At 34.5% G+C, this 24915-nt stretch overlaps 6 protein-coding genes across 8 annotated transcripts in view; 3 read left to right on the top strand and 3 right to left on the bottom strand.

Annotated features, from left to right (window-relative positions):
- The first annotated feature begins 3152 nt into the window (after positions 1-3152).
- LOC104804928 (cytochrome b-c1 complex subunit 9) lies at positions 3153-4796 on the top strand. The gene is made up of 3 exons (XM_010529316.2): positions 3153-3373; positions 3807-3854; positions 4478-4796. Exons 1-3 carry the CDS (start codon positions 3254-3256, stop codon positions 4526-4528), a joined length of 219 nt encoding a protein of 72 aa, XP_010527618.1. The 5' UTR covers positions 3153-3253; the 3' UTR covers positions 4529-4796.
- Positions 4797-5495: 699 nt separating this feature from the next.
- LOC104804920 (pentatricopeptide repeat-containing protein At2g36240) lies at positions 5496-7284 on the bottom strand. Its single transcript, XM_010529305.1, has one exon. It carries the CDS (start codon positions 7279-7281, stop codon positions 5773-5775), a length of 1509 nt encoding a protein of 502 aa, XP_010527607.1. The 5' UTR covers positions 7282-7284; the 3' UTR covers positions 5496-5772.
- A 135-nt stretch (positions 7285-7419) lies between these two features.
- Positions 7420-10339, top strand: LOC104804908 (1-(5-phosphoribosyl)-5-[(5-phosphoribosylamino)methylideneamino] imidazole-4-carboxamide isomerase, chloroplastic). The gene is made up of 9 exons (XM_010529294.2): positions 7420-7649; positions 7730-7791; positions 8168-8375; positions 8493-8578; positions 8693-8794; positions 8926-9059; positions 9185-9233; positions 9748-9930; positions 10066-10339. Exons 1-8 carry the CDS (start codon positions 7517-7519, stop codon positions 9925-9927), a joined length of 954 nt encoding a protein of 317 aa, XP_010527596.1. The 5' UTR covers positions 7420-7516; the 3' UTR covers positions 9928-9930; positions 10066-10339.
- A 2447-nt stretch (positions 10340-12786) lies between these two features.
- Positions 12787-16001, top strand: LOC104804905 (alpha carbonic anhydrase 1, chloroplastic-like). Its single transcript, XM_010529271.1, has 6 exons — positions 12787-12899; positions 13169-13383; positions 13706-13812; positions 14319-14421; positions 14701-14883; positions 15606-16001. Exons 1-6 carry the CDS (start codon positions 12827-12829, stop codon positions 15762-15764), a joined length of 840 nt encoding a protein of 279 aa, XP_010527573.1. The 5' UTR covers positions 12787-12826; the 3' UTR covers positions 15765-16001.
- Positions 16002-18063: 2062 nt separating this feature from the next.
- On the bottom strand, positions 18064-19382 carry LOC104804904. The gene has a single exon (XM_010529269.1). The coding sequence runs from the start codon at positions 19274-19276 to the stop codon at positions 18410-18412; it is 867 nt and encodes a 288-aa protein (XP_010527571.1). The 5' UTR covers positions 19277-19382; the 3' UTR covers positions 18064-18409.
- Positions 19383-23696: 4314 nt separating this feature from the next.
- Positions 23697-24915, bottom strand: part of LOC104804892 (heterogeneous nuclear ribonucleoprotein R) — a 4812-nt gene continuing 3593 nt past the window's right edge. For all 3 annotated transcript variants that reach the window (XM_010529258.1, XM_010529266.1, XM_010529262.1), the window contains exons 8-9: positions 24716-24801; positions 23697-24092 (exon numbers count right to left, since the gene is read on the bottom strand). In XM_010529258.1, the coding sequence (XP_010527560.1) occupies positions 23939-24092; positions 24716-24801 (240 nt within the window). In that variant the 3' untranslated portion in view covers positions 23697-23938. The remainder of the gene's footprint in view (positions 24093-24715; positions 24802-24915) is intronic.

Genomic DNA, 24915 nt, shown 5'->3' with positions numbered 1-24915 from the left:
AACAGATCGGAAAAAAATGATGCAATTTAATTGCGATAAAAAAAAAATTTGCTTGATGATGGACGTAGTTGGTCCTTAGATTCTGCGAATAAACATGAATAAAAAAAAACATGTATGAAGATGGTATGGTATGTGAAATGTAGCAAAATGGTTCTCGGAAAATTCATCAATCCGCTTGAGCTTTTGTAAATTTGTTGGAGAAACCGTCGAATCATTAATCAAACTGTATTTTCAAAACCGAACAATTCTCATTCCGTCGTTGAGACTCTCTATAGTAGAAATTATTACGTAAACAACATGATATATATATATATATATATATAATTTTTATGTTTATAAATATATTTTTAAAATTTTCGTAAATATATTAATACGGATGAGTATGCGGATTTGTTCTAACGATTTTCTAGTCCCAAATCTTTATTTGATTCATCCGTAAAAATAGTGAGACATCATAAAATGGACATTATATAAAAAATACTCTTATTTTGCTATTTTTTTTTCAACACATATCTTTCTCCAGCTGTGACCATGTGATCCATGTAATCTAAAATATAGTGGGGTTATTAGTTAAGTGTGACAAAAAGATGTAGTGTTTTGCAAAATATGACAAAATAGTTATGACTTTTGCAAACTATACATTTTTATAAATTTTTGACAAAATTACCCTTACTTTATTATATAATTTCAATATTGTCATTTAGCGTCCCAATAAATGTCTAATATAAAAAGCAAATTTTTTTGGAAACCGTGTAATCCGGGAAAGCTGTTTTTCATCCGGGAGAGACTGTTTTTATCTGAGAGAACTGTTTTTTGTCCGGAAGAACTGTTTTTTGTCCGGAAGAACTGTTTTTTGTCCGGAAAATTTTTTTTGTCCGGGAGAATTTTTTTTGTTCGTGAGAGTTTGTTTTTATCCGAGAGAATTTTTTTTTTGTCCGGGAGAACTGTTTTTTGTCCGGAAAAATCTGTTTTTCGTTCGGAAAAGTTTGTTTTTTTGTCCGGAAGAACAATTTTTTTCGAGGGAGTTGTTTTTCGTTCGGGATTGTACGTTTTTTGTCCGAATAAAAAATAGTTCTCACGTATAAAAAAAATTATTTTTTTATATAAAAAACATTTTTTTTTCCTATAAAAACAATTTTCTTAAAAAAAAGTATTCTTCCAAACGAAAATAAACTTTTTCAGATAAAAAAACATTTTTTTCGAATAAAAAAAATCTTTCCCGAATGAAAAAATAATTTTTTCGGACGAGAAACAGTTCTTATTGATAAAAAAATTATTTTTTTTGTATACAAAAATAATTAAACCAAATAAAAACAGATTCTCAGAGATAAAAAATAATTATTCCGGATGAAAAAAACAGTTTTCCGAGATAACATAGTTTCTGAATAAAATATATTTTTTATGCTGTAATTTTTTTGAATAATGGCAACATTGAAATTATACAATAAAGTAAATGTATTTTTGTCAAAAAAATTATAAAAAGGTATAGTTTGCAAAGGAAGGAAAAAAGGTATAGATTTCTAATGACGTGACGTTTTTGGATACTAGTGCAAATTTTCCCTAAAAAATACTCTTATTTTGCTATTTTTTCTTCAACACATATCTTTCTCCAGTTGTGACCATGTGATCCATGTAATCTAAAATATAGTGTGGTTACATTTTAATTGTATTGATTATAACGTTAAATTTATGATCACTAATTCATTAGGGTTAATCCCATAAATATTCTCAGACTTGTTCAAATCTGGAAAACTAATTCCTCAACTTGTACACTTTCATAATAAATACTCAACTTGATAAATTTGACATAAAAATACCAGAACTTGTAAAACATTGTCAAAAAATTTATTGACTAACGTTGACTAGAAATATTATTAAGAGAAGATGATGTGGTGATACACAAGCATGTCAAACATTTTGCCATATCAGCAAAAATATGAAAATTAATTTCGACCGATTAAACCGGTTATACCGGACAGGCCAATCAGTTCAATAAAACAAACATCTTTTTTCCCCTATTTCTCATTCGATCTCGACATTTAGAAACCTTCAACCTTTTTTTTGGTTGAATAAAAACCTTTACCTTCATTTCTCTACTCTTCTTCTCCATTATTGAATAAGAAACTATATTTTGATCCAGACATCTTTTTTTTTTCCAAACTTGAACTTATTTTATGTAATACTTTGTGAAGTCAAATTGCATTATTGTTGGTTTGTGATTTTTTTTTTGGTAAAGCTAGTTTGTGATGTTGTATTCTGCGTTTGATATATTGTTTTATTCCTTTTACATGGATTGATGCTATTGGATTCTCCTTGTGCCTATAAAAATAGATATACAGAGAGACAATTTCAGAAGATTAAAGGAGAAGCGAAGAAGAAGTTGAAGTCAGAAAATACGATGATGAAATGAAAATCAATACAGAAAGTATTAGTACCCCTATCAAATTTTCCAAAGTCCTCGTAAAATGATGATGCCGACAACGAACATAAAAGAAGACAGCCGAAAAAGAAGGGTAAAGAAATGAGAGTTAGGGTTTTTAAATATCGAAATCGAGGGTAAATAAAGAAACATCAGATTTTTTTTATTGAACCAATTGGTTGGTCCGGTATAACCGATTAAATCGGTCAAATTAATTTGCATGCTTTTATTGACATGGCAAAATGTTTTACAGGTCTGCTTACGTGTACCGCATCATCTTCTCTTAACGGCATTTCTAGTCAACGTTAGTCAATAATTTTTTTGGCAACGTTTTACAAGTTCTGATATTTTTGTGTCAAATTTATCAAGTTGGGTATTTATTATGGAAGTGTACAAGTTGGGGAATTAGTTTCCAGATTTGAACGGAAATATTTATGGGATTAACCCTAATTCATTATATTCATACTTTATATATCTTACTAATCATTTGATTAAAACATCATAAATTAAAAAAAATAGCAGAATAAAGATATTTTTGATAATATCACTGTCCACAAGAAAAGTAGCAATGGGCTTTCAACGGCTACTTTAGGCCCAAATATTGAACGATATGGCGTGTTCCCTCAGAAATGTAAAACGCTTAGATGTTCATAGTGGGCTATTGGGCCCACTAATTAGGCCCATTGTTTCTCTCTCCCTCGATCGAGAGAGAGATGGTGTCAAGTCTGCGTTCGTCGGCAGGTTCTCATCGCCATTTAGTTCTCTCGCGACACGGAGATTGCTTCGAACCCTAATCGCCGATTCAGAGATCAGATACCACCTCAGCCGCTAGCCATGGAGTATGCAGCTCGGAGGAATCAGAGAGGCCCCTTCGAAGGTCTTTACAGATTTATCATGCGCCGCAACTCTGTCTACGTCACCTTCATCATCGCTGGCGCTTTCTTCGGCGAACGGGTTAGATTCTTTGTTTTTTTAATTTGTTTGATTTCGCTTACCTATTCCTCTGTTTTCGGATCTGATTCCGTGTGGTTGATAGGAATGGTATATGTTGACGGATTCATGAATTCTTAGTAGCGATGACAGACAAGGTTAAGAAATTTTGTTTGTCGTTGATTCGATTAGGTTAATTCCTTTAAGTTTCTCTCGAGTAGGAATCTGATTTTTAGGGAAATTGAGCACTTGATCAGAAAATACTTGTGGGGTTAGGATCTTCTGGGCTTTTCAGACCCAGAACATTGGTGTAGATGATACTTGATGGCAGTTTTGTAGATGCATAGGATCATTTTCATGATCATGATGCTTTCATGCGATACTGAATTTGTTTCAGAAATTACTATGAAGGACGAAGGATCCATGTTTACATGAAATGTAAATCCTATGTGTGCAGGCTGTGGATTACGGTGTTCATAAGCTCTGGGAATCGAACAATGTTGGGGTATGGTATTCTTTTTTTTACCCTCTCCATGGCATTTCCTATATCTAAAACCAGTATCATACGACTGAAATCACCGAATGCAGAATTGTTCTAGATTTTGTGGTTATGTAGAGCAAAGGAGTGAAATTCCCATTATCTTGATCATGAACTATTCTGAAATCGAAGAATGCGTTCTCTTGTTTGTTAGAAGCAGAGAAATCTTGCAGTCCAATCTGTGCAGTTGCCTTGATTTATATTTAAGATCTGTAGCCTGAGGAACTTGAGCATAGATACCGTCGTTTTCTTCATTGTCTTTTTCATTGGTCTTGATTAGAGGTTGATCTCGGTGTAGCTCACAACTTTCTTGAATCTATGTTTAAGTTTGTTCGGGGAAGGGAACATGGTAAATTCTTACCAACTCGTACATACTTATTACTTATTCTCCTTCTTAGCTTAGCTGGAGAGCTATATTCGTCTAGTACTGCAGTGTTCTCTTTGCCATGGTTTACCATAACGTAGAATGAGGTTCTAAGTAGAGCAAAAATTCCCTTATCGACATGTTTTCAAAACTTGAATGTTTTACATGCTTAATAGCTGTACCTGTATCATAGATTCACAATATGATATTTTTCGTTACTCTGCAGAAACGATACGAAGACATACCCGTGTTAGGGCAGAGGCCGACGGAAGAATGAGAGATATCTACTTCAGCCACTACTCTTTCGAATCTCTAGTCCCAAAAGAACAAGTAATGGAGCTTCTGTGTTATAGCCCACTCTTCAAATTTCTTTTTGTTGCAAATAATTGTTCGGATGATCCTTCACTTCATCACCTGAGCTTGGTTCTGTTTAATTGAAATTTTTGGCATTGTTCACTTCACTTTCTTTTATATGTTGTCATACTACTTCCAAACAAACTTACAATGGAACCCCCAAAGCACTTGGCATGTGTTTCTTTCTGTTATGTGCTATTTTCTATCACAAGCTTTGGTTTCGAGCTCAAATTGTATCTGGTCAATTGCAAAAGCTATGTTACTTGATATCAAGGACTAGGATTAAGCATGATACTCGACATTCGAGTATTCGTCTGACTTGTGAATCGAATATTTGAAATTTTGGCGGTTATGAATATCTGACTTTGGATTTAGATTTGGATTCATATTTTAACCAATTATTAATCGTACCTGTGGAATGAATTCACACTTCAAGACAACGAGCAAAATGAATGAAGAATTCATGCGGTCGATTGGGATAAGGCGAAGTTCAAGTTCAAGATATTCGTACCCATGGGTAACTCGGGTCAAGGGAGTGAGGGTGAAGTGAGGTCATCACGGGAGGGTAAGAGGATGAGGATATGTGACATGAGTGCGCCAAGGGCGAGGGCGGGATGGTTTTCTCTTTGATTTAGGGAGTTTGATTCGTTCTCGTCTCGTCCTTCACTCCTTTGGCCAGATATATTCTTGCCTTGCCCTCCTCGGACCCTCACTCGCTCTCTCGGCATTTGTCTATCTTGCTTTCCCCGGCTCGTTCTCTCACCTTGGTTCCCTTAGATTTGCCCTTTTACCTTGCCCCCTTGCCCTTATCGGTTTTACTGCATCATATCCGAAATTCGAGTACTCAACCCTCAAGACCGAGATTGGACAATTTGACCAAGAAACCTTGAGACTATGAAACCTGGATCGAGTACACCAAAAAACTTGGGTATGCGACCCGTATACCCAATCTATCAATGCATAATGTTTTGAGTCACATTATGATAACACAAACACAAGAAATTGAGTCCTTCCTGTCTATTCCTCCCAACCAACACTGCATTATCTGTTACTTGTACTAACTTCTTGGTCTGTAAGTTTACACAGCTTACCTTTGTTTACAGCACTCTGGTAGCCAGAAAAGCAGCACGGGTCTGACAGGCTACTGTGCCCGATTCACTTGGGGTCTCATCGGCTCCCATCCCAGACTTGCTTCTTCGACGGTTTCCCGTGGTTGGACAAACCATCCATCAGCTTGTTATACGTAAAAATATCAGGTAACATGTCTTTATCCAACATCTCATTCACCAGGGCTTCCCCTTCCTTTCTTCTTCCCTCTTCTTTGAAACCCGAAACTAGAACATAGTATGTCGTATGATCTGGTTCAAATCCCTTGCTCGATGCCAACACCCTCATTCTGTTTGCATCGACGGTTCTTTTTATGTTGCAAAGATCCTGAAGAAGCAGGTTGAAGGTCAACGTATCAGGCAACATACCCTCCTTCAGCATCCTCTCTGTCAATGTCGACGCTGCTTCTGCTCTCTTCGACTTCCTCAAACCCTCGACAAGAGTGGTACAAGCGATTAAACTTGGAAGGTGACCGTTCTTCCACAACTTATCCATCATTTCCATTGCTCGATCTGCCTTGTCATCTCTGCAGAGTTTCTCGATGAGACTGGCATAATCAAACTCATTTGGAATAACCCTTTTGTTCGAAAAGTCAATCACCAATTCCGAAGCATCATCAGCACGGCCTTTTCTACACAACCCATCAACGAGAATCTCGCAAGTAGCCTCCGAGAATCTATACCCTAGTTCGATCATCTCATACGCCATTTTGATCCCCTCCTCAATCTTGTTCCTCCCCAAAACACCCCTGATCAGAGTATTGAAACTAACCACATTTGGGTTGCAACCTTTTGCCTTCATCTCCCTGAACAAGTCCAAGGCCATATCAAACCTCGAACTCCTGCAATGGCCATTGATCAAGGTATTGAATGAGCAGACATCAGGCTTCACTCTCTCCTTCATCATCCGCTCATAAAACCATAATGCCTTATCAACGTCTCCACATTTCACATATCCATTGATGACAGTGTTGTAAACACCAACATTTGGTTTCCCATCAATCAGTCTCTTCATCGTATCAAATGCTAACAACGCAGAATCCATTTTCCCAGCTCTACAGCAAGCATCAATGGCTGACCGGAATATCGGTTCCAGATGTGGACAAGAAAAGATACCTGAGGAACATGGACACGGATTCGCGGCGATGAATGAGAGGAGGCGATCGAGATCGGCGAAACGCTGCGTCGCGGCGAGCGATCTCGCCATCCAGAGGAAAGTGTCGTGATCATGCCGGAAGGTGTCGAGCGTGGCAGCCCAATTGAAAACGGCGAAGTCATAATGCGCGAAGAGCGGGTGATGGCGAAGCTTCGACCGGAGAAAGATGAGCAGATTTTGTGGAGTTAGGGTTTGGTAGTGAGGCAAGTTGGTCTCCAGGAAGGTGACGAATTGGGAGTGGCGGAGAGACGGAGAGAGAGAAAGAGTCGGCGGCGGAGGCAAAGGCGGCTGCTTCGGCGGATGAGGTACCGGGAGAAACACTTTCTCCGGCGTCGGTGCCGGCGTCAGAGCCGCCGGAAGATGAGCCTTCGAGCTCGAGATGAACTTGATGACGTTCTTCTTCTTCCATCGCATCTTCTGCAACCCAAAAAAAAAAAGAAAACAAACGTCAATTATACTTGTATGACTTGAATGAATTGACTGTAATGCCCTTGTTCTTTCTTGAAACCCCAAAATTACCCTCTGATGCTATTAGGAAATCGAACTTGATGCAACCCCAACAAAGGTTTGACTGAACCCTACTGGCCCCTCCGCCGTGACCACCGTTGAACCGGTGACAGTATCCGGCAATCCGTTTTCCGACCGAGAGATGAGAACTTCGGGATCTCAATTATGCACGAAGCCTGGTGTCACTTGGTTCCAGAGAAACCTGAGCTCCTTGTCTTGTGCATCTCCGACGCTTCTCAGATTCTCCCCACCTTTGTCTTCTTTCCCGACCAAACGTATGTATTTGTTCGTTTTCAGCTCTTGCACCTGCTAAATTTTTAGCTTTGTAGTGAAATTCCGAGGCTTCTTCTTGTAGGATCCTCTCGGCTGCAGATTATGTCTGCTGTTCAGTTCCGTCCTTGCATTGACATTCACAAGGTATTGTCAGTCATAGTTTAAGAAATAATGTGTTTGTTTATAAGCTTGAATTCTGAGTTTAGTTGTACCAATATGTGATGTTCATTTGTTATTTCCTCAAATTCATGGTGCTTGTTTGGATTCAACTTCAAATATGAAGAGGGCCATTCAAGATAATCGGGGTGATGCCGAAATTAGATTTGTTAAATGTACATTTCTTACGAAAGTTGATCTATGCCGTGGATTTGGAATGCATTGAGTTGTCTTGGATTTGAACCCAGACGTTCTTCTTCTTGTTCAGCTCCATTGACATCGTCTTAAACTGCAGTGACAAGTGAAACTCTCTTTTCGGTTAAATCCGTGCCATGTAACTTACAGAACGATTTTTGTTTTTAAGGGAAAAGTGAAACAGATTGTTGGGTCAACTCTTCGTGATTCGAAGGAAGATGGTTCAGTTCTTGTCACAAATTTTGAATCCGATAAATCTGCTGCGGAGTATGCACGTATGTACAAGGAAGACAGGCTTACAGGTGGCCATGTCATTATGCTTGGTGCCGACCCTTTAAGCCAAGCTGCGGCAATTGCAGCCCTTCATGTTTATCCTGGTAAGTTTGCACTTGCTCATTTCCGATGGATACAAGTAAGTTTTTGTTATATATTTGATTGATATGTAAACTCTCTTGCAATGCCTCTGTTATATGATACAAGAACATGAATTCTAGGCAGTTTGCAAGTTGGAGGTGGAATCAATTCAGATAATTGCATGAATTACATTGAGGAGGGAGCCAGCCATGTCATTGTCACTTCGGTATTCCTATCTTGCTGTTTCTTTTGAACTTTCTCGGATAGGAAATTGTGTTCTTATTGGCCTTAGATTAAGTGTACTTTGGGCTTAATGACATTTTCTGTTGATGTATTGCAGTATGTGTTTAACAATGGAAGGATTGACCTTGAAAGACTCGAGGGCCTTGTACGCAGTGTTGGGAAACAAAGACTTGTATTGGACCTAAGCTGTAGGAAAAAGGTGTTTTTCTAACCAGTTTTCTGTTTCCTGTTTTGCATTTCAGCTGTTATGGATAAGGTGCATACTACTTATACGTATACCTCTTCTTCACTAACATGGATAGTCATTTATATATCTGTTTTGCCACACAGGAAGACAAATATGCAATTGTTACAGATAGATGGCAGAAGTTCAGCGATGTCTACCTTGACGAGAAATCATTGGAGTTTCTTGCAAGCTATGCAGATGAGTTTCTTGTCCATGGGGTAGATGTTGAAGGGAAAAAGTAAGTTCAATCTCTCCGAACGTGGTCTTTCAGCTAATTGGAGTCATCGTTTCTTGCCTGATAAACTTATTAAAGTAACAGTACTGAATTAAAAATGTACTGATGCTAGTTTTTCTTCTCACCAGGCTAGGGATTGATGAAGAGCTTGTTGCATTGCTGGGCAGATATTCTCCGGTGAGTAGCATAAGCTTTTCTATTCATTTCCACTATATATCAATTCTTAATTCGGACTTCCGAATGTCTTGCCTTCCTCGTGTGTCTTTGCTGCCAAAACTTTAAGAACTAAATGGCAGCTTTCCCTCATCCATCAAAATACTCCTTTTCTCATACTACCCGAATCCTTTACACAACACAGCTCTACTGAATTCAGCGTACTTGAAAGCTCTTTGCAGGTCATTTAATCGGGTTTTCAATGTTAATAAAACAAGGATAGAAAACTAGGAAGAGGTATTACATAAGATAGAGTAAGATGGACAGTAGTTATGTGTCGGAATACAGGGCTAAGTTGTTATCTTGTCCAGGAAAATTTTACATCTAAAAGAAAACAGGACAGGGTATTGTCTTTTCCCTGCTCTCGTAGATAATTACATCCCGAACCCACTTCTGGATCAACAAAGACACAATTGCATTACCGAACCACGATTTCACAACTCTGTATTCTGTATATCTCATACGGTTTAGCTATCAGATTCCAGTAACTTATGCGGGAGGCGTCACCGTGATGGATGATCTAGAGAGGATCAAAGAAGCCGGGAATGGGCGAGTGGATGTGACTGTGGGTAGTGCTTTAGACATCTTCGGAGGCAACTTAGCTTACAAAGATGTCGTCGCTTGGCACTACAACCAGGAATCATCAAAAGTCAAGTAAGAGGTGTGCCAACAAATCTCTACCATGTGTTTTTTCTCTTTCAGTTTCAGCTTTTGTTAGTGGATCTTCGGGACCCCAAATTAAAGGGTCCAAAATTTTCCAAGAACAAGCTCATGGCTTTTGTTTGGGTTCATAAAGGTAATACTGCGGATAAGATTGGTCACTGACAAGTCATGGGTTATGGATATAAGTCGCTGTAATAGTTACATTATGCCGAAAGGGCGGCATATGGGTCGTCACCAAAAAAAAGAAGGGCCAAGTGTTTGGCTCTGTTTTTTTTGTATCAGAAGCGTGCACTCTTGTCCTGTGGGGACAGTGTAAATCACTTGATTCACCATGAATCTCCACATTGTAAAGCCAAGAAGAAAAGAGGCTAATGTTATGGTGTTGTTGCTTTCATGTTAGCATTTCATGTGGCAGCCATTGCATTTGATGCCTTTTAGCTTCTTCGCCATATTGCATTTTGGGTGGGGATCCTTGTCTTGTGGTAGAGGGTTTGACTCAAGTCAACGATAGTGGAAAGAGAACTCAACGCAAAGTCAACCCCGAGTTGGTTTTATTAGATTGTTTTTATGATGCTTAAGTATATACACATCTAGGGCTAGACGTTTTTTTAATTTTTTAAAACTATATATCCATTCAGTTTTATTTTGTTTGTTTTGTTTTGGTTCAGGTTTGATTTTCATTAAAATACTATTTTTTTTAAAAAAAAATGTTTTGTTTGGTTTTTCGGTTAGATTTTGGTTCAGATTTATATAATTTGGTTTAAGAAAAATCATACATTTGATTTTTAGATAGGATTAAAACGAGATCAGGTTTTTTCTCTTCTTATTCTAAGCTTCTTGTTCTTTCGTCGTAGGATCCATTAAAACAAGATTATTTTTCTTGGTAGTTCACATTCAATTAACTAATTTTGTAAAGTATATGAAATTATTGAATTCTCAGAGAAATTAATCAAATTAGGGTTCTGATTCTGCGTCGATATAAAAAAGTAAAAGATTAACACTTTCACGGAATACCATTCTTTTCTCTTCTCTAATTATTGGGACCAAATGTTATTTTATGTATACAAAATAAATTGTGTAAAAAAAAAAAATCATAACCTTTTTTTCCGATCGGAGAGAAACCAAAGAATATGGGTTTATTGGTTTTCTCTTCGGATAGTTTGTCCTTTTACTATTTAAGAAATGCCCCTAGCTAGTTGATGGTCACATGATCAAAATTGTATCTATTTTATTTTCTATAAATCCAAATATAAAATATATTTTTTTACAAAATAATTCATTTATCGTGTGTATTACAATCATGACCGGGAAAAAAAAAAAGAGGAAAAACAAGTGAGACTGACTAATACGGCGTATATAAAGATAAGTCATAGATCTAGAAAGAAAAAATTATTGGAAACACTAATAATATATAATTAACTAACGCAGGTGTATGCATGTCCATGGATGTGGGTTTGTAGATCTACATCGTATGTGTGTTTTTAATTTGGAGAGGCATTATCTGTCGTTTGTAAACACAACAAGAACAAAAAGACAAGTAAGGTCCATGCAAGAGTTGGCATAGTATGTTAAATCTCAATCATATATATATATATATATATATATATACAGAATTTTTTTTGCAATTCGTCATCTTAATTCATCGGTAGTTTAAGAAAACACATTAATTAATCCTTAACCTACAATTATAATCTTACCTATAATTTTTTTTCTTAGTTTTTTTTTTCTATTCACCAATTTTTTTCTGTGGTGGTATAATTGATTCCTATCCAAGTACTTGTAGATTATGGGTCCGGGCAAGCATAACAAGATATTGCAATGTTAAATACTTTAAAATAATGTATTTTATAAAATTCACCGAACATATGAAATCTCAAGTAAATAATCAATTCTACAAAAAAAGAGAGAGATAGAGAGAGACTAATCACTAAAATTTGCATAACCCAAAAACAAAAGGGGCTTTATTTAGAGAATAAAAACAAAAGATTGAATAGATTAGTTTATCAAAAAAGATTGAATAGATTAAAATTTATATTTTCTTTTTCGAAAAATGGGAATTGTTTAACACCCAAAAAAAAAATAATCGAAGGGCAGAAAACGACAAAATACAGCTAAAGTTAGAAAGAGAGATCCCAAGAAATAATGGAGATGTAAGTCTCTTATAATTATAGATAGGAGAGAGACAGCTTAGCCAAAATGAGGAACTTCAAACTACAAGAGATTATTTTTTTCCCACAGGTTTAAATTAAAAATAATTTTAGTACTTGCATATTTTTTTGGCAAATTTAAATTTATCCCTCTTCTTAATCATTTTTATAAATCATTGCAGTCTAAAATATTTTTTGGCTGTTGTAGGATTTTGTAAAATTTAATTTGTAAAACTTAGATAAAAAATAATTTGAAATATAACCGAAATTTAATAAACTTTAAATTTAATTGTATTAAATAGAATATAAAAATTAATAGAAATTATAAAAAATTGTAATTAATATTTCATTAAAAAAAAATTTACGTTAAAAAATAGATTTTCTATTCAAATTAAAATATTATGTTTGCAACATTAAAGAATGATAATAGTATTTTATTAAATAAAGAGAGACTGTGATTAATATTTAGGTCTAAAAAATCGAGTTAAAAAAATTATGACGAGTTTTTAGATTAAAGTAACAGATCAATCATAACGGTAAAAAAATATAATAAATCTTAAATGCTAACCAATATTTCGAAATTCTATTAAAATTGTTATAACTATAAATTTTTTCCTTTTATAAAATTGTGGGCCCTTGAAATTTGGCGCTCTCTGCAAAAGCCCTCCAAGGCTACGCTTATAATACAGAACCCATTTCTCATTTTTTTTTTACAGAGGTTTTTCAAATTAAATAGAAGATTAAGTAATGAAGAAGAAGATGATCAATCTCCCTTTCTTCTCCATTCCTCTGCTCCTCTGCATTGCCTCTGCAAATGCCCGTATGCTCTCTCTCTCTCTCTCGATATATATATATATATATACATATACATATATATATATATATATATGTGTGTGTGTGTTTTAAATAATGGATCAGACAAACAAAGAACAAGAACCCTAGAAGAAGAGGTTCTTGATATACATATATATATATATATATATATGTGTGTGTGTGTTGTCAATGTAAAAAAAACATGACAATGTATAGATTAATGAGATATGTCGGAATTTCTGTATAATTATTTTATAATGTTCTTGAAATGGGCAGAGAATCAAGGGGTGGGGTTTGGGTACGAAGGGAGGAATGGACCGACGAGATGGGGGAGCCTCGACCCTCATTACACCAAATGCTCCGCCGGAAAATTACAGTCTCCGATCGATATCCACAAGAAGCACGCTCTCTACAACCGGAGATTGGGATCTCTCCTCAACCGTTACCATCCCGCAAACGCCACTCTCCTTAACCACGTCTGCAACGTCGCGGTTAACTCGAAAATCCCTCGATCAAAATTATTTTTATAATTTCATGATGGCATGTTGAAAACATTAGATTTTATTCAGGTTTCTTTAAAATGATTTAGAAACTTTGGTACAAATTGTTGGGGTCATATAGGGGAATCAAATGTTATAATACTACTGAGTTTTACAAGTGTAGTTATGATAAATTGTTTTCATAAATGAATAGCTCTTGATATAAGCAATAATAGGGTTTTTTTAACGACCATATATATATGATTAGATAAATTAAGATATGATTAGGGTGGTAAGTAATCTGACCATGTATCTATACAAAAAATATATGTAGATGTTTTTCGGGGGAGGGGCAGGAGACATGGTGTTAAATGGAAAGAACTACACTTTGCACCAGATGCATTGGCACACTCCTTCAGAGCATCTTATCGATGGGATCCAGTGAGTCCATTATCTTCCTTTTTTACTATTATTATTATTTTTTAAATCATATATATATATATATATCAATTTCCCCATTTTATGTCATGTTGAATGTTGGACATATAGATAGTGTGGCCCAATTGCATTTTACAATTACTAATGGGCCGACCAATTTTCACATAAAATGAATCAATCTATGGAGCAAAATATGTAGGTTTGGTAAATAAAAAAAAAGGATGGCACAAACCATTAATATATTTTCAAAAACAATGTCTCATTGGACCTGCCACTACTAAACCGAATTTGATTTGGACCGAAACAAATCCAAAAACCAAACCGGACCATACCGAACACCAATACTTTATTGGATTCGACTACAATATTTGATTATGGATGCTAGAGTTTGCACTAGCATCTCATGCATAATATATTAATTAGATTGAAATTAATCCATTATTCGGCAAAAGAACCGTTATTATAACGGTTTAATTTTTAATAAAGATATGAAAAAATGGAAAACGCAGATATGCTGCAGAGCTCCACATGGTCCACCAAGCACAAGATGGAGACTTCGCCGTCGTCGCTACGCTCTTCAAATTAGGCCACGAGGACCCTTTCCTCGCCAAGGTATAAGATTACTTCTGCGTTTGCGTTTTGCGTTTTGCATTATATCGGATTCTCAATCGCTATCTTCTCGAAATCAGAAACCCTAATCGACCAATATCTTTTAACTAAACGAGTCTTTAACTTTAAATATTTCGTTCAATCGTCCAAATAACTATCTTGAGAATATATGTATGTGTGTAATATTTTGTAAGACTATATATAATTAAAAATGTTTTAGTAATGATGATGGTGATGATGATGATGATGATGATGATGATGGTGATGATGGTGATGTAAAAGATAAAGGAGAAGTTGGAGAGATTGATAGAAGACAAGAGGGGAGGGAACACAACGGCGCAAGTGGAAGTAGGGGAAGTGGAGACAAAACACATCGAACACAAAACCGGCAATTATTTCAGATACGTTGGTTCCCTCACCACCCCTCCTTGCTCCGAAACCGTCTCTTGGACCATCCTTAGCCAGGTATATATATATATTTATTTATACCATACATATACATCGTATATTACATTTTTGTCATTTCATATGGTTACTTCAAATTATTTAAATCTATTTGTTTAAAATGAAAAAGAAAATGAAAAAGAAAAAGGGTTGAAGGTAAATCGTTTCATAGAAGAGTCTTATAGTCAATATTGGTGTGGATTTGACCATTAATTTATAATGATTTTATGATTTGAAATCTCTACCCATAAATAATTTAATTATCCAACACTTTGGCTTACAGAAATTCATATTTCGTTTTTTTTAAATACCGGGGACTAATTAAATTCAACGGATTTCGCGTCTTGGTTTACAACCCAATCAATATTATAATGTTTAAAACTAGTATTAGCCCATGAATTGAGAGTCCTAATCCATGATGTTGAACCAATTTTTTTTTACTAAGTATAAAAGTCAATAAAGTATTTTTTTATAATCTTGAAAAGTTTATCAAATCTTTTGATCCAATTACATCTCAGAATATTAGAAAAGTACGAAAGAATACTCTTCTTCATGTTTTCGAACCCGGGATAAGAACACGTTTTGATATTCTCTTACCATTAGACCATCTTATATTTTCGATATTTGACGTAATTTGAAACTGACACATCAATCACATACATAATGATGTCCAAAACTCTATATACATACACACACATATACATGTACATGCACACATGCATAAATATGTGTATATGATGCAGGTGAGATCAATTTCAAAGGAACAAGTAGAATTACTAGAAGCCCCATTGGACATTGAGTACAAGAACAACTCAAGACCGATTCAATCCCTCAACGGTCGCAAAGTGGAGATGTTCCACAAGCTCTCCCACAACCACAGGAAGGTCGATCACATTAATTAATTAAAACTCCCAAATAACTTTATCATTGTATTATAATATATATAATCCAAAATAAATAAATGGATTCTTGAAAAAAATATAATATAATAAACCCTAATCTCGTGTATTACTTATGTTGTTCACTGCTAGATTTAGCTTTCCCATGTTTGGTGCGTGATGTTGCAGAATAAATGCAACGAGGATATGTGAATGAGCTTATCCTATATATATATTATATAGTACCCTTTTATGTTATTATATATTTATGTATCTACAGTATTATTTTGCATAACGTAATTGGTTGAAAATGAAGATTTAATTCTTAAATCACAGTCTTATGATAATTTATTCTCATATCAACCGAAGTAATTTAGAGAATTGTTTATGTGAAGCATAATATTTATGATTCGAATTATTTTCCAATCACGAGACAAATTTTTTTAAGCAGAATAAGTGAAGCTTTCTACAACTTTGCCGTAAATTTGACAATTTCTTTTTTGTTTCTGGTTAAAGAAATTGACAATTTATTACACGCGACATAAAAGATAACGAGTCCTTAATTAATACGATACGATTTATATTTGGGGGGTTTATTTGTGTAACGATCAGAATTCTCAAATTTTTTTTATAGATTTCTTCATTAAAGTATTTTGTCATTTTTAGAAACTTTTATTTTTACTTATAAATTATGTTTTTGAGTTTCATTCCGCGAGTTCCCAAGTTTTACTTTTATATACATACATATATATATATATATATATATGTATATTCCAATGAGAATTAGCAAACGGGTTTTGTTTGTTTGTAAGAATGGTTCAATGGAAGGGCAGATTTGTTGTCATTATCAAAACCCCCATTTTTATCATAATTGGTGGACCTTAGGAATTGAATTTTTCTATACACTCCTTATTATTACAAATACTAGTTAGTCCTTTTAGACTCATTCCTTACCTAATTCATTCACCCATTTTAATATCTAAAACACTTACAATATTAAAATATTATTATTATTATTATTATTATTATTATTAGAGAAAATGGCAAAAACCCATACAGATTATACCAAATGTGTAAAATTAATCTGTGTGGATTTTTGCCATTTTTCCTTATTATTATTATTAGAACATTAAAAGGATTCTGAATTTCATCATTTGATTATACTTGAGACGTGTTATAAAATTCAATACATTGTGAATAACGGTTAGGCTATTTCGATTCAAATAATCAAAACTGAATCAATTTAAGACCCACGATTGAACTGATAAGGGATGTGGCAAAACTTCTTTCTAATATAGGTTCGAGCACTCGTTTTGGAAAGATGACACCTTAAATGGCAATTACCCGGCCAATCTTCTAAATTTTGGAGAGAGATATTTGAGACGAAGACCCGATGAATTTTTTGAATATAAAAAAAAAACAAAACAAATTCAAATCAATTTCAACCAAATATCCCACAAATGTTTCTTTGAATTTTATTAATACAATTAATCGAAAATAAACGAATATGAAGATAAAAAAATATGTTTAGGATATAATTTAAAATAATAGGATATAAGAAATAGAATAAAATCCGAATCGAATCAAAATCCTAATTATAAAAAAAAAAAAAACCCCCGAAAATCCGGCTAAGTGTAGGAAAGCTTTGAAATTGTTGTTGCGACTCTCATGTGATATGTGCAAGTAACCAGTGATGAAATGCCAAATCCATGACAAGGACTCACTGCTGTTCCTTATTTATGACCCACTAACATGAAAAATCGGGCCAAACATAATATATATATATATATATATATATATGTATATATATATGACACTTTTATTTTCATTAAATTAAATGAAATCACATATTATAAATACATGAAAATCCTTAAAATCCAACTCCTTTCACACGCGCATACGTCAAATATTCATTTTCATCAAAGTTATTTTGTCTTTATTTCTTTATAGTGGAATAAAAATCGTAATTATTATACGAATGCATTTTTTGTTGACCAGTTCACGTGGTTTTCCTAATGTAGCTTCATTTCTACTCCGACTAATGACAATTGAGTGAAATTATCGCTATCAGTTATATTTTAATGATTATATATATATATATAAATATAATGTTGTGTGCGCGTTTGCGTGTGTGAACTGTATTGCATGTACACGCGCCTGTATATACGTCTGAACTCTGAAAACACGATGTTTTACGTGTGACTCAGTCCCATATTAATTTGTATACCTTATCATTTTAAACCGTTTTTATTTAAATTGACGAATTAACAGCATATTATATTAGATTTTGAATTGTTATATATATATATATATGGCCAATCACCACAATATATATATACCTAGATTTCCAAAATTCACCAAAAATTCGCATATACAAATATAGATAACTATTTACAACCAAATAAGGAAAATAAAAGGAAAACCCAAGGAGGAGCAAAAATTCAACGTAAAAACGTAAATAAACCACGTAAGAAGTGACAAAAACGGCGCGTTTGGGAAATAGCCCGAAAATCACTGACGTACGCGTTTACTTTGGTGGGAAAACCGTTACACAATCGCCACGTCAGCACCAACGACTTTTCAGAGAGGAAAATTTGTGGGACCCACCAACCAGCCAATCACACACCGACTTGGGCCCCATACTGGTACCCCGTATCAGACGGCGCAAGTTATGCCACGTCAACATCAACCAACAAATCCGGTCTCCTCCCAGACGAAAACCGGTTCATCGCACCGAAACCGGACCTAACCGGTTCATCGCACGACCTTCTCGAAAAGACCGGTTCCTCAAACCGGTTATGAACAAACCGAACTGCGTCCACATCATCCGGTGGAAGCCGGCTCCTGATGTCTCGCGTCGCCGGCGACAGGTGTGACCCATGAGCCGTCGCGGATACGTCCTTGCATCCTCCTCCGGTCCTGAAGATTGCCCTGAAGCTGGCGAGAAAACCGGGTTTTCTGTCCCTGATCGGTTTATCGATAACTGTGTCGGACCGGACCGATTTCTGACGGCGGATCCGGCGGCTGCGATCACGTTTGGATCTCACTCGCCCGATGCAAGACACCTTCGGCGAAGACGGTTCAGACAACGAGGGATCCGATTTCGGCCTCGACCCGACCCGTTTCGGGATCATCAAGGTCTTGGCGATTCTGCAATTTCTCCGGGTCTTGGCCTCGTCGAAGCAAGTCTTCTGCGGCTTCGGCAATCCGATGATTGACGCCTTAGACTTGAGCGATATCCGCTGCGAATTCGTTTTCGGGTTCGAATTCGGGTTGAAATTTGAACCCGGATTCGAATTCGAAGCAGAGTTTCCTTTCTGGGATTCTTTGCGCTCGAAGAACGCGTTCTGACTCAGCCACGCGATCTGTGCTTCCCTGGACAGGAAGTAAGATTCCGGCGGAGAGGCGGCGGATACGTAGTGGGATCTGGTTTTCGGGTCATGGGTCGGGTCGGCGAGGGTCTCGCAAGAGATCTTGCGGTCGGATCCTCCTGAACATACGGAAGAAACAAAGTTCTCGAGATCGACTTGTGGCATCTGAAAAATTCTGTTGTTGTTTCAGACGATGGGAGGTTTTAGAGAGAGAAACAGAGAGGGTTTTGATTTTAGTGAGAGAGAGAGAGAGCTCGATGGAGGGGAAGAAGATGCGAGGAACGGTTTTTATAAGACGAAGAAGAAAAAGAAAGGGATCCCTTTTTTTCTCTCTTTTTGGAATTATCTTTGTTAATTCTTTATTCTCCTTTTTTCCTATTTTAATTCGGACAGGTTTTGGATCATGACAGTTGACTTGTGCTGTCTATATACGCAGACACCCATATTTATTAAAATTAGGTTATTATTCTCATCCTATTCAAAATTAAATAAATAAATTACAAAGTAATACCTTTTTCCGTGCACAAAAAAAAAAAATCTGTACCTTCCCGTAATGAGTTCCTGTAAATTATGGGGGGAAAAACGTACTCATTCATTTATAATATGAGTTAATCAAATTTTAAAAAATAAACTCTTATGTTTTTTCTAATTAAAAAAAAAAAGAAAAAAATATAATTACAAATGAATTTAGCAGACTGGTCCGATCTAAATCCGAAACTTATAGTTACAAACTTTAGATTTAATTATATAAATCCGAAAAAATCGGATCGTCACGAACCCGAATCCGAAACACTCAGGGACCTAAGTGTGCGATTGACACCCCTCCTAGTGGTTTATTACTAACAGTAAAAAAAACGGAGCGTGTACCATCAAACTCCTCTTAGGCTGGACTTTTCTTTTATTATTTTAATTTAATTATCTATGCGTTTGATTGGGGCTTTTCAACGAAATAATCTAAACAATTAACGGTTTTATAGATATTTATTAATATTTCGTGCACGATAAGAAGTTTTGTGTTCTTCTCAAAGGTGGTATCCGATTAGGACTCAAGGTAATTTACTCGCAAATTAATTATTATTACGCTTTTACGTATATATTAATTATATTACATTTACACTATATAATCCTTTGATTCCTAGAAATTCCATATTAATTTTCAGGGCATTAAGTTAACATCACGAAAATGGAAATCGTGTAATTAATAAATAATATATCGTTATTAAATACGAAACGTTACACGCTGTAGGATCCTACTTCATACACAGGGAACACACATATATCAATAAGTGGTGACGTCACTGTTTTTTTTCCTTTCATGAATTTATCATAAATTGGTATAATTGTCTTCCATCAGTTTGCTCGATTTAATCGGTTCTATATAAAATGTACGATATTAAAATTTTATTTGATAATATTTTTCGAATTTAAATTTGAACAGGCATATTATAAATTTATGAAAGAAGTTATAAAAAAAAACAAATCTTAAGATTAGGTTAGAGACAATTTACCCAAAACAATTAAGTTAGACAAAAATATGTGTACTAGAATTGTTTAGCAACATTTTTTTTAGTGCGTATTTATTAATTTTAGGAACTTGTAATTAACAAAAGTTCAAAAACATAAGCAGTGAGCAATATAATATAGAAGTCTAAATTGGTTTCGAGAGGTTTTTTTTCACATTTTTTTATATTGTTTTTTTGTTTTTTTTTTTTAATTTCAAGTTCATGTGATGCTGTTTCAATGTTTTGTGGTCGCCGTGTCATAGCGACATGCAACGCTCACAGGCTTTTATTTTCTCGTGGTGTGTCTATTTTGTTTTTTTAGTTATATTTATTAAATTATAGACTATTAAAATACAAAAATAATGAAGATTCGTAAATAATTTATATTAAAAACAAACAAACAAATTACTATACAAATTTGTAAGAAAGACATCCTTAAGCATTATTATTGTTATTGTTGCGATCCAAATTATTTTAACGTTCTTCATGTATAATCTCGTTTGAGTACGAAAGAATACCTATTAGAGAATTAATTTAAATTTATAACAATTATTCTTGAATAATCAAAATAAAAGCATTTTAAATACTATTCAAATGATTTGAATATAATTTAATATCACAACATTTAACACATATCAATAATATTAGTGAATATATATATATATATATATATATATTCATGTTAGCTTTTTATTTCATTTCTTCGCTGTTCTCCAAAATATTAGTCAAAGTTTGAAGATTAATTAACACTAATCTATCAAAATAATTATTTCAAACCCTTTTAGACCGTAAACAAAATAAATATAGTATTGTAACAATAATTATTTTGTGGCGGGGTCAAATTTTAAATAATCATTTATCAGTATAATAATAAATTTTTTTTCTAAACCTTAATAGTTTTGCGGAATCATATCACCGTCACCGACACTAGATCAGCCCTTGAAAATATACAATCGTTGAATATAATAGATAATAATATATTTAGAAAAAATATTTGGTTTTAGAAATTCAGTAGACATCACTATTTTTTTTTCAAATAAAACGTGAATTGTTGACATCAACTGTTACCAATAATTATATTGTTTTATTTATCAACAAACAAGCTAATAATGCCAATGGCCTACAATTTTTTGTAATTGAAGCTAAATAATGACTACCAAAAAATATAGTATTAAAAGTACGCGTACATTGTATTTTGTTTGTGTATCAAATGGTATCTCTATCCATTACACAAATCAATGTATTTATTGTCACGATCACAGCATAAATAAGGTTTTAAATAAAAAAATAATTTAATAACATAATTACATATTCATATACATAATATCTATTTAAAAAACAATCTATCTGAATGTGCGTGTGTGTATATATCATATTTTTAATATATAAGTTGGGTGCAAATTATTTAGATATCTAAATTTGTAATTAAGATTATTTTCAAGTGTTTTGGATAATTTTGTCCATCATATTAGATTCTAGATATTTCGGAGACGATGACTGCGTAAGGTTCTACAAATGATTTGTGTTATCGGATTCGATATAATAGTAATATTATATTATTATATGGAGGAAAAATTCAAATTTAATTCCTTTGACTATGGTGACGCCACTTAGACAAAAAAAATAAGAAAACACTAAAATAAGTGTCAAATGTTACGAAGCTTTTTTTAATATTACCTTTAAAAATAATTTATCTTCGACATTTTTCAACAAAAAAATAAAAAAAAAGGAAAAAATAATATAAGTTTAGTTCTCTCGGTACTATTTGTCATCCCATGAGTCATTAAAGTTAAAAAATTGTTTCTAGAAGCTCCTTTATTTTCACTATGAATTGTCCTTATCATGAAGAAATATTTTGACCAATTAAGAAAATGTTGATCTTGAAATTAAATATGATATATTTTTTTTTATTTGAAATGACAACTTATTTCAACAATTTGAAATAGAATAAGCTATAGTTTCTAAAGATCATTTACAATTTTTTTTATTTTAAATGTGTGAAATTCTTAAATGCCAACCATTTCTAATTTCCCTAAAATCATATTTAACTCTAATCAAATCCTATGTTTACTTGCATAAGCTCTTCACGAAACTGAAATGTAACACAAAGAGAGAGAGTTTTTCAAAATAAAAAAAAAATTCTAAATATAATTGAATGACTAAATTTCAAGCCATATGTTTTTACAATGCAAGATATATTCTTCCTTTTTAAAAAAAATATTTATTTCGCTTTGGAAAAAATATAAATACTCAAACCCACAGGAATCAAATTCTAGAAGATTTACGATTCACTAGGGCCCACAAATATAAAGTTTCATATGTGATCTGTCAAAAATAAAACACTAATGTATAAAATCTGAAAAATTATGTCTCAGAGACCTGGGACAGGAAAATAAATCATTTTAATATAAAATGGCAAAGCCAATCAAATTCGCGTACAACTATTAAGTAAATGTCGGAAGCGAAGTCGTAGAGGAACTCTCCCACTTGACCAGGAAGACAAATCTCTCTTTGCTCTCTCTCTCTCTCTCTCTCTCTCTCTCTCTCTCTCTATATATATATATATATATATATGTATTTGTTCCGTACGGTTCCTTTTAGAATCTATATGCAGTTTCTAGAATATTACTCATCATTTTCACCCGAATCCATAGAATTTCTTCTCGCTGTTTGATAGATTACAGTCCACAGGTATCCCACTAATTTTCGAATATTCCATCTAAATTTCAGATTGAGTATCTGAATTTAAAAAAATAAAATAAATATTACTCTTAGATTTAGATAGGATCATTTTGAATTCGGGTCTGCATTCCAATCGTTTGATTATGCCACACGAATCTTGACCATTGATTTGTATATTCAATCTTGACCATTTGATGCGCGAAATGAATTTTGAACCGTCCGATTAGACCCAACACATCCAAACCGTCAAATTTTTTAAAACTAATTGCAGCAACAAATCTCAGCCGTTGGTTTTATCAATCCGCCCCCGCCTGATTAAATGACTGAGAACCTTAGCCGCCCGATGAAAAATCCTTGCTAATCTCAACCGTTGATTTAGATATTGAAACAACACTCAGATGTACGACCAAATGCTCAAAAACAATACATAGAAAGTTGTTAATAAATAAAAAAAAGGGTCCGAATCTCATCTTCCTGAGTTTCACTTCACTTCAAACTAAAAAACTGTTCCATTTAAGACAAGACAAAAGAAAAAAAAAAAAAAAAAAAAAAAAAAAAAAAAAACCACGTCTGGCTGAAATGAATTCTGTGAAGCCTTTTGGGAAATTTTTCCAAATCATACCAATTTTTACGGATTGAGGGCCTAATAAGGGTTGTATCGGCTGCGTCCTCTACCGTTATCATGGTTGTGGTTGCGTTTGCCGCTGCTCGAGCTGCCTCCCGAACCAGACGACCTTCCTCCCCGGGGTGGCGGTGAAGGCCGAGGTGGCGGCATTGCTCCTAGTCCCGGTTGTTGCCTGCCATTTGTTAAGATTATGAACAAATTAGATCAATGCTTACACTCTTGACTGTTTGTTAAAGATTACAAAGCTTGATACACATGATGCAGAGCCTAGATTGATGGTAAGGTTTTTGCTTAATTAAGTGTCCACGACCCGTTAATTTTTGCATCAGAGAGTTTGCTTGTCTGCGTAATGATCACTCTCTCTGCGTGCTTGTGTGTGTGAGTGACTGCATCTCTACATACAAGCATTTGCGCGAATGCATATGGGAACTCATGCGTATACCGCTAATTTGTGTGTACATGTGCACCTGTCTCTGAGTGCTTGTGTGCGCCCGTATATATGTAGTGTATGTAACTTGCACCAATGTGTATATATGTGCATGTCTGAGTGAATTTGCATCTATACACAGACTTAATTGTGAATGTGTATGCACCTGTATCTGTGCGCATGTCTATGTGTGTTTATGTGCGTCTATGTACGTGCAAAACCATATTTGATTATGTGCATTTGTTACCTAATGTATGATGCATTGTCTCTGACATCCCAGTATACATGTGTGTGTGTATATGTCCTCCTTATGTGCATATATGTATCAGGAAAAAAAGTAAAAAAAAAAACTCTAAGGAGAGACTCACAGGACATATCCGATCCTTCCATCGGGTAACATGATCGGCATCATTGCCATTCCTCCAGGACCAGGACCTCCAGCATGCATCAGTGGCTGCAGATTTCCCGACAATTCAAACCAGTAAACTCAAGAACCAGCTGATAAAATAAGCATCAGATTTTTCAAGCTTTGCTTCGTTTCTATCGACATGGTTATCATTTCTTTCCC

The sequence above is a fragment of the Tarenaya hassleriana genome, unplaced genomic scaffold (assembly GCF_000463585.1).
Source record: "Tarenaya hassleriana unplaced genomic scaffold, ASM46358v1 Cleome1, whole genome shotgun sequence".
Taxonomy (NCBI): Eukaryota; Viridiplantae; Streptophyta; class Magnoliopsida; order Brassicales; family Cleomaceae; genus Tarenaya; species Tarenaya hassleriana.
The sequence above is the reverse complement of the archived record's forward strand: the minus strand, read 5'-3'. Positions and strand labels throughout refer to the sequence as shown.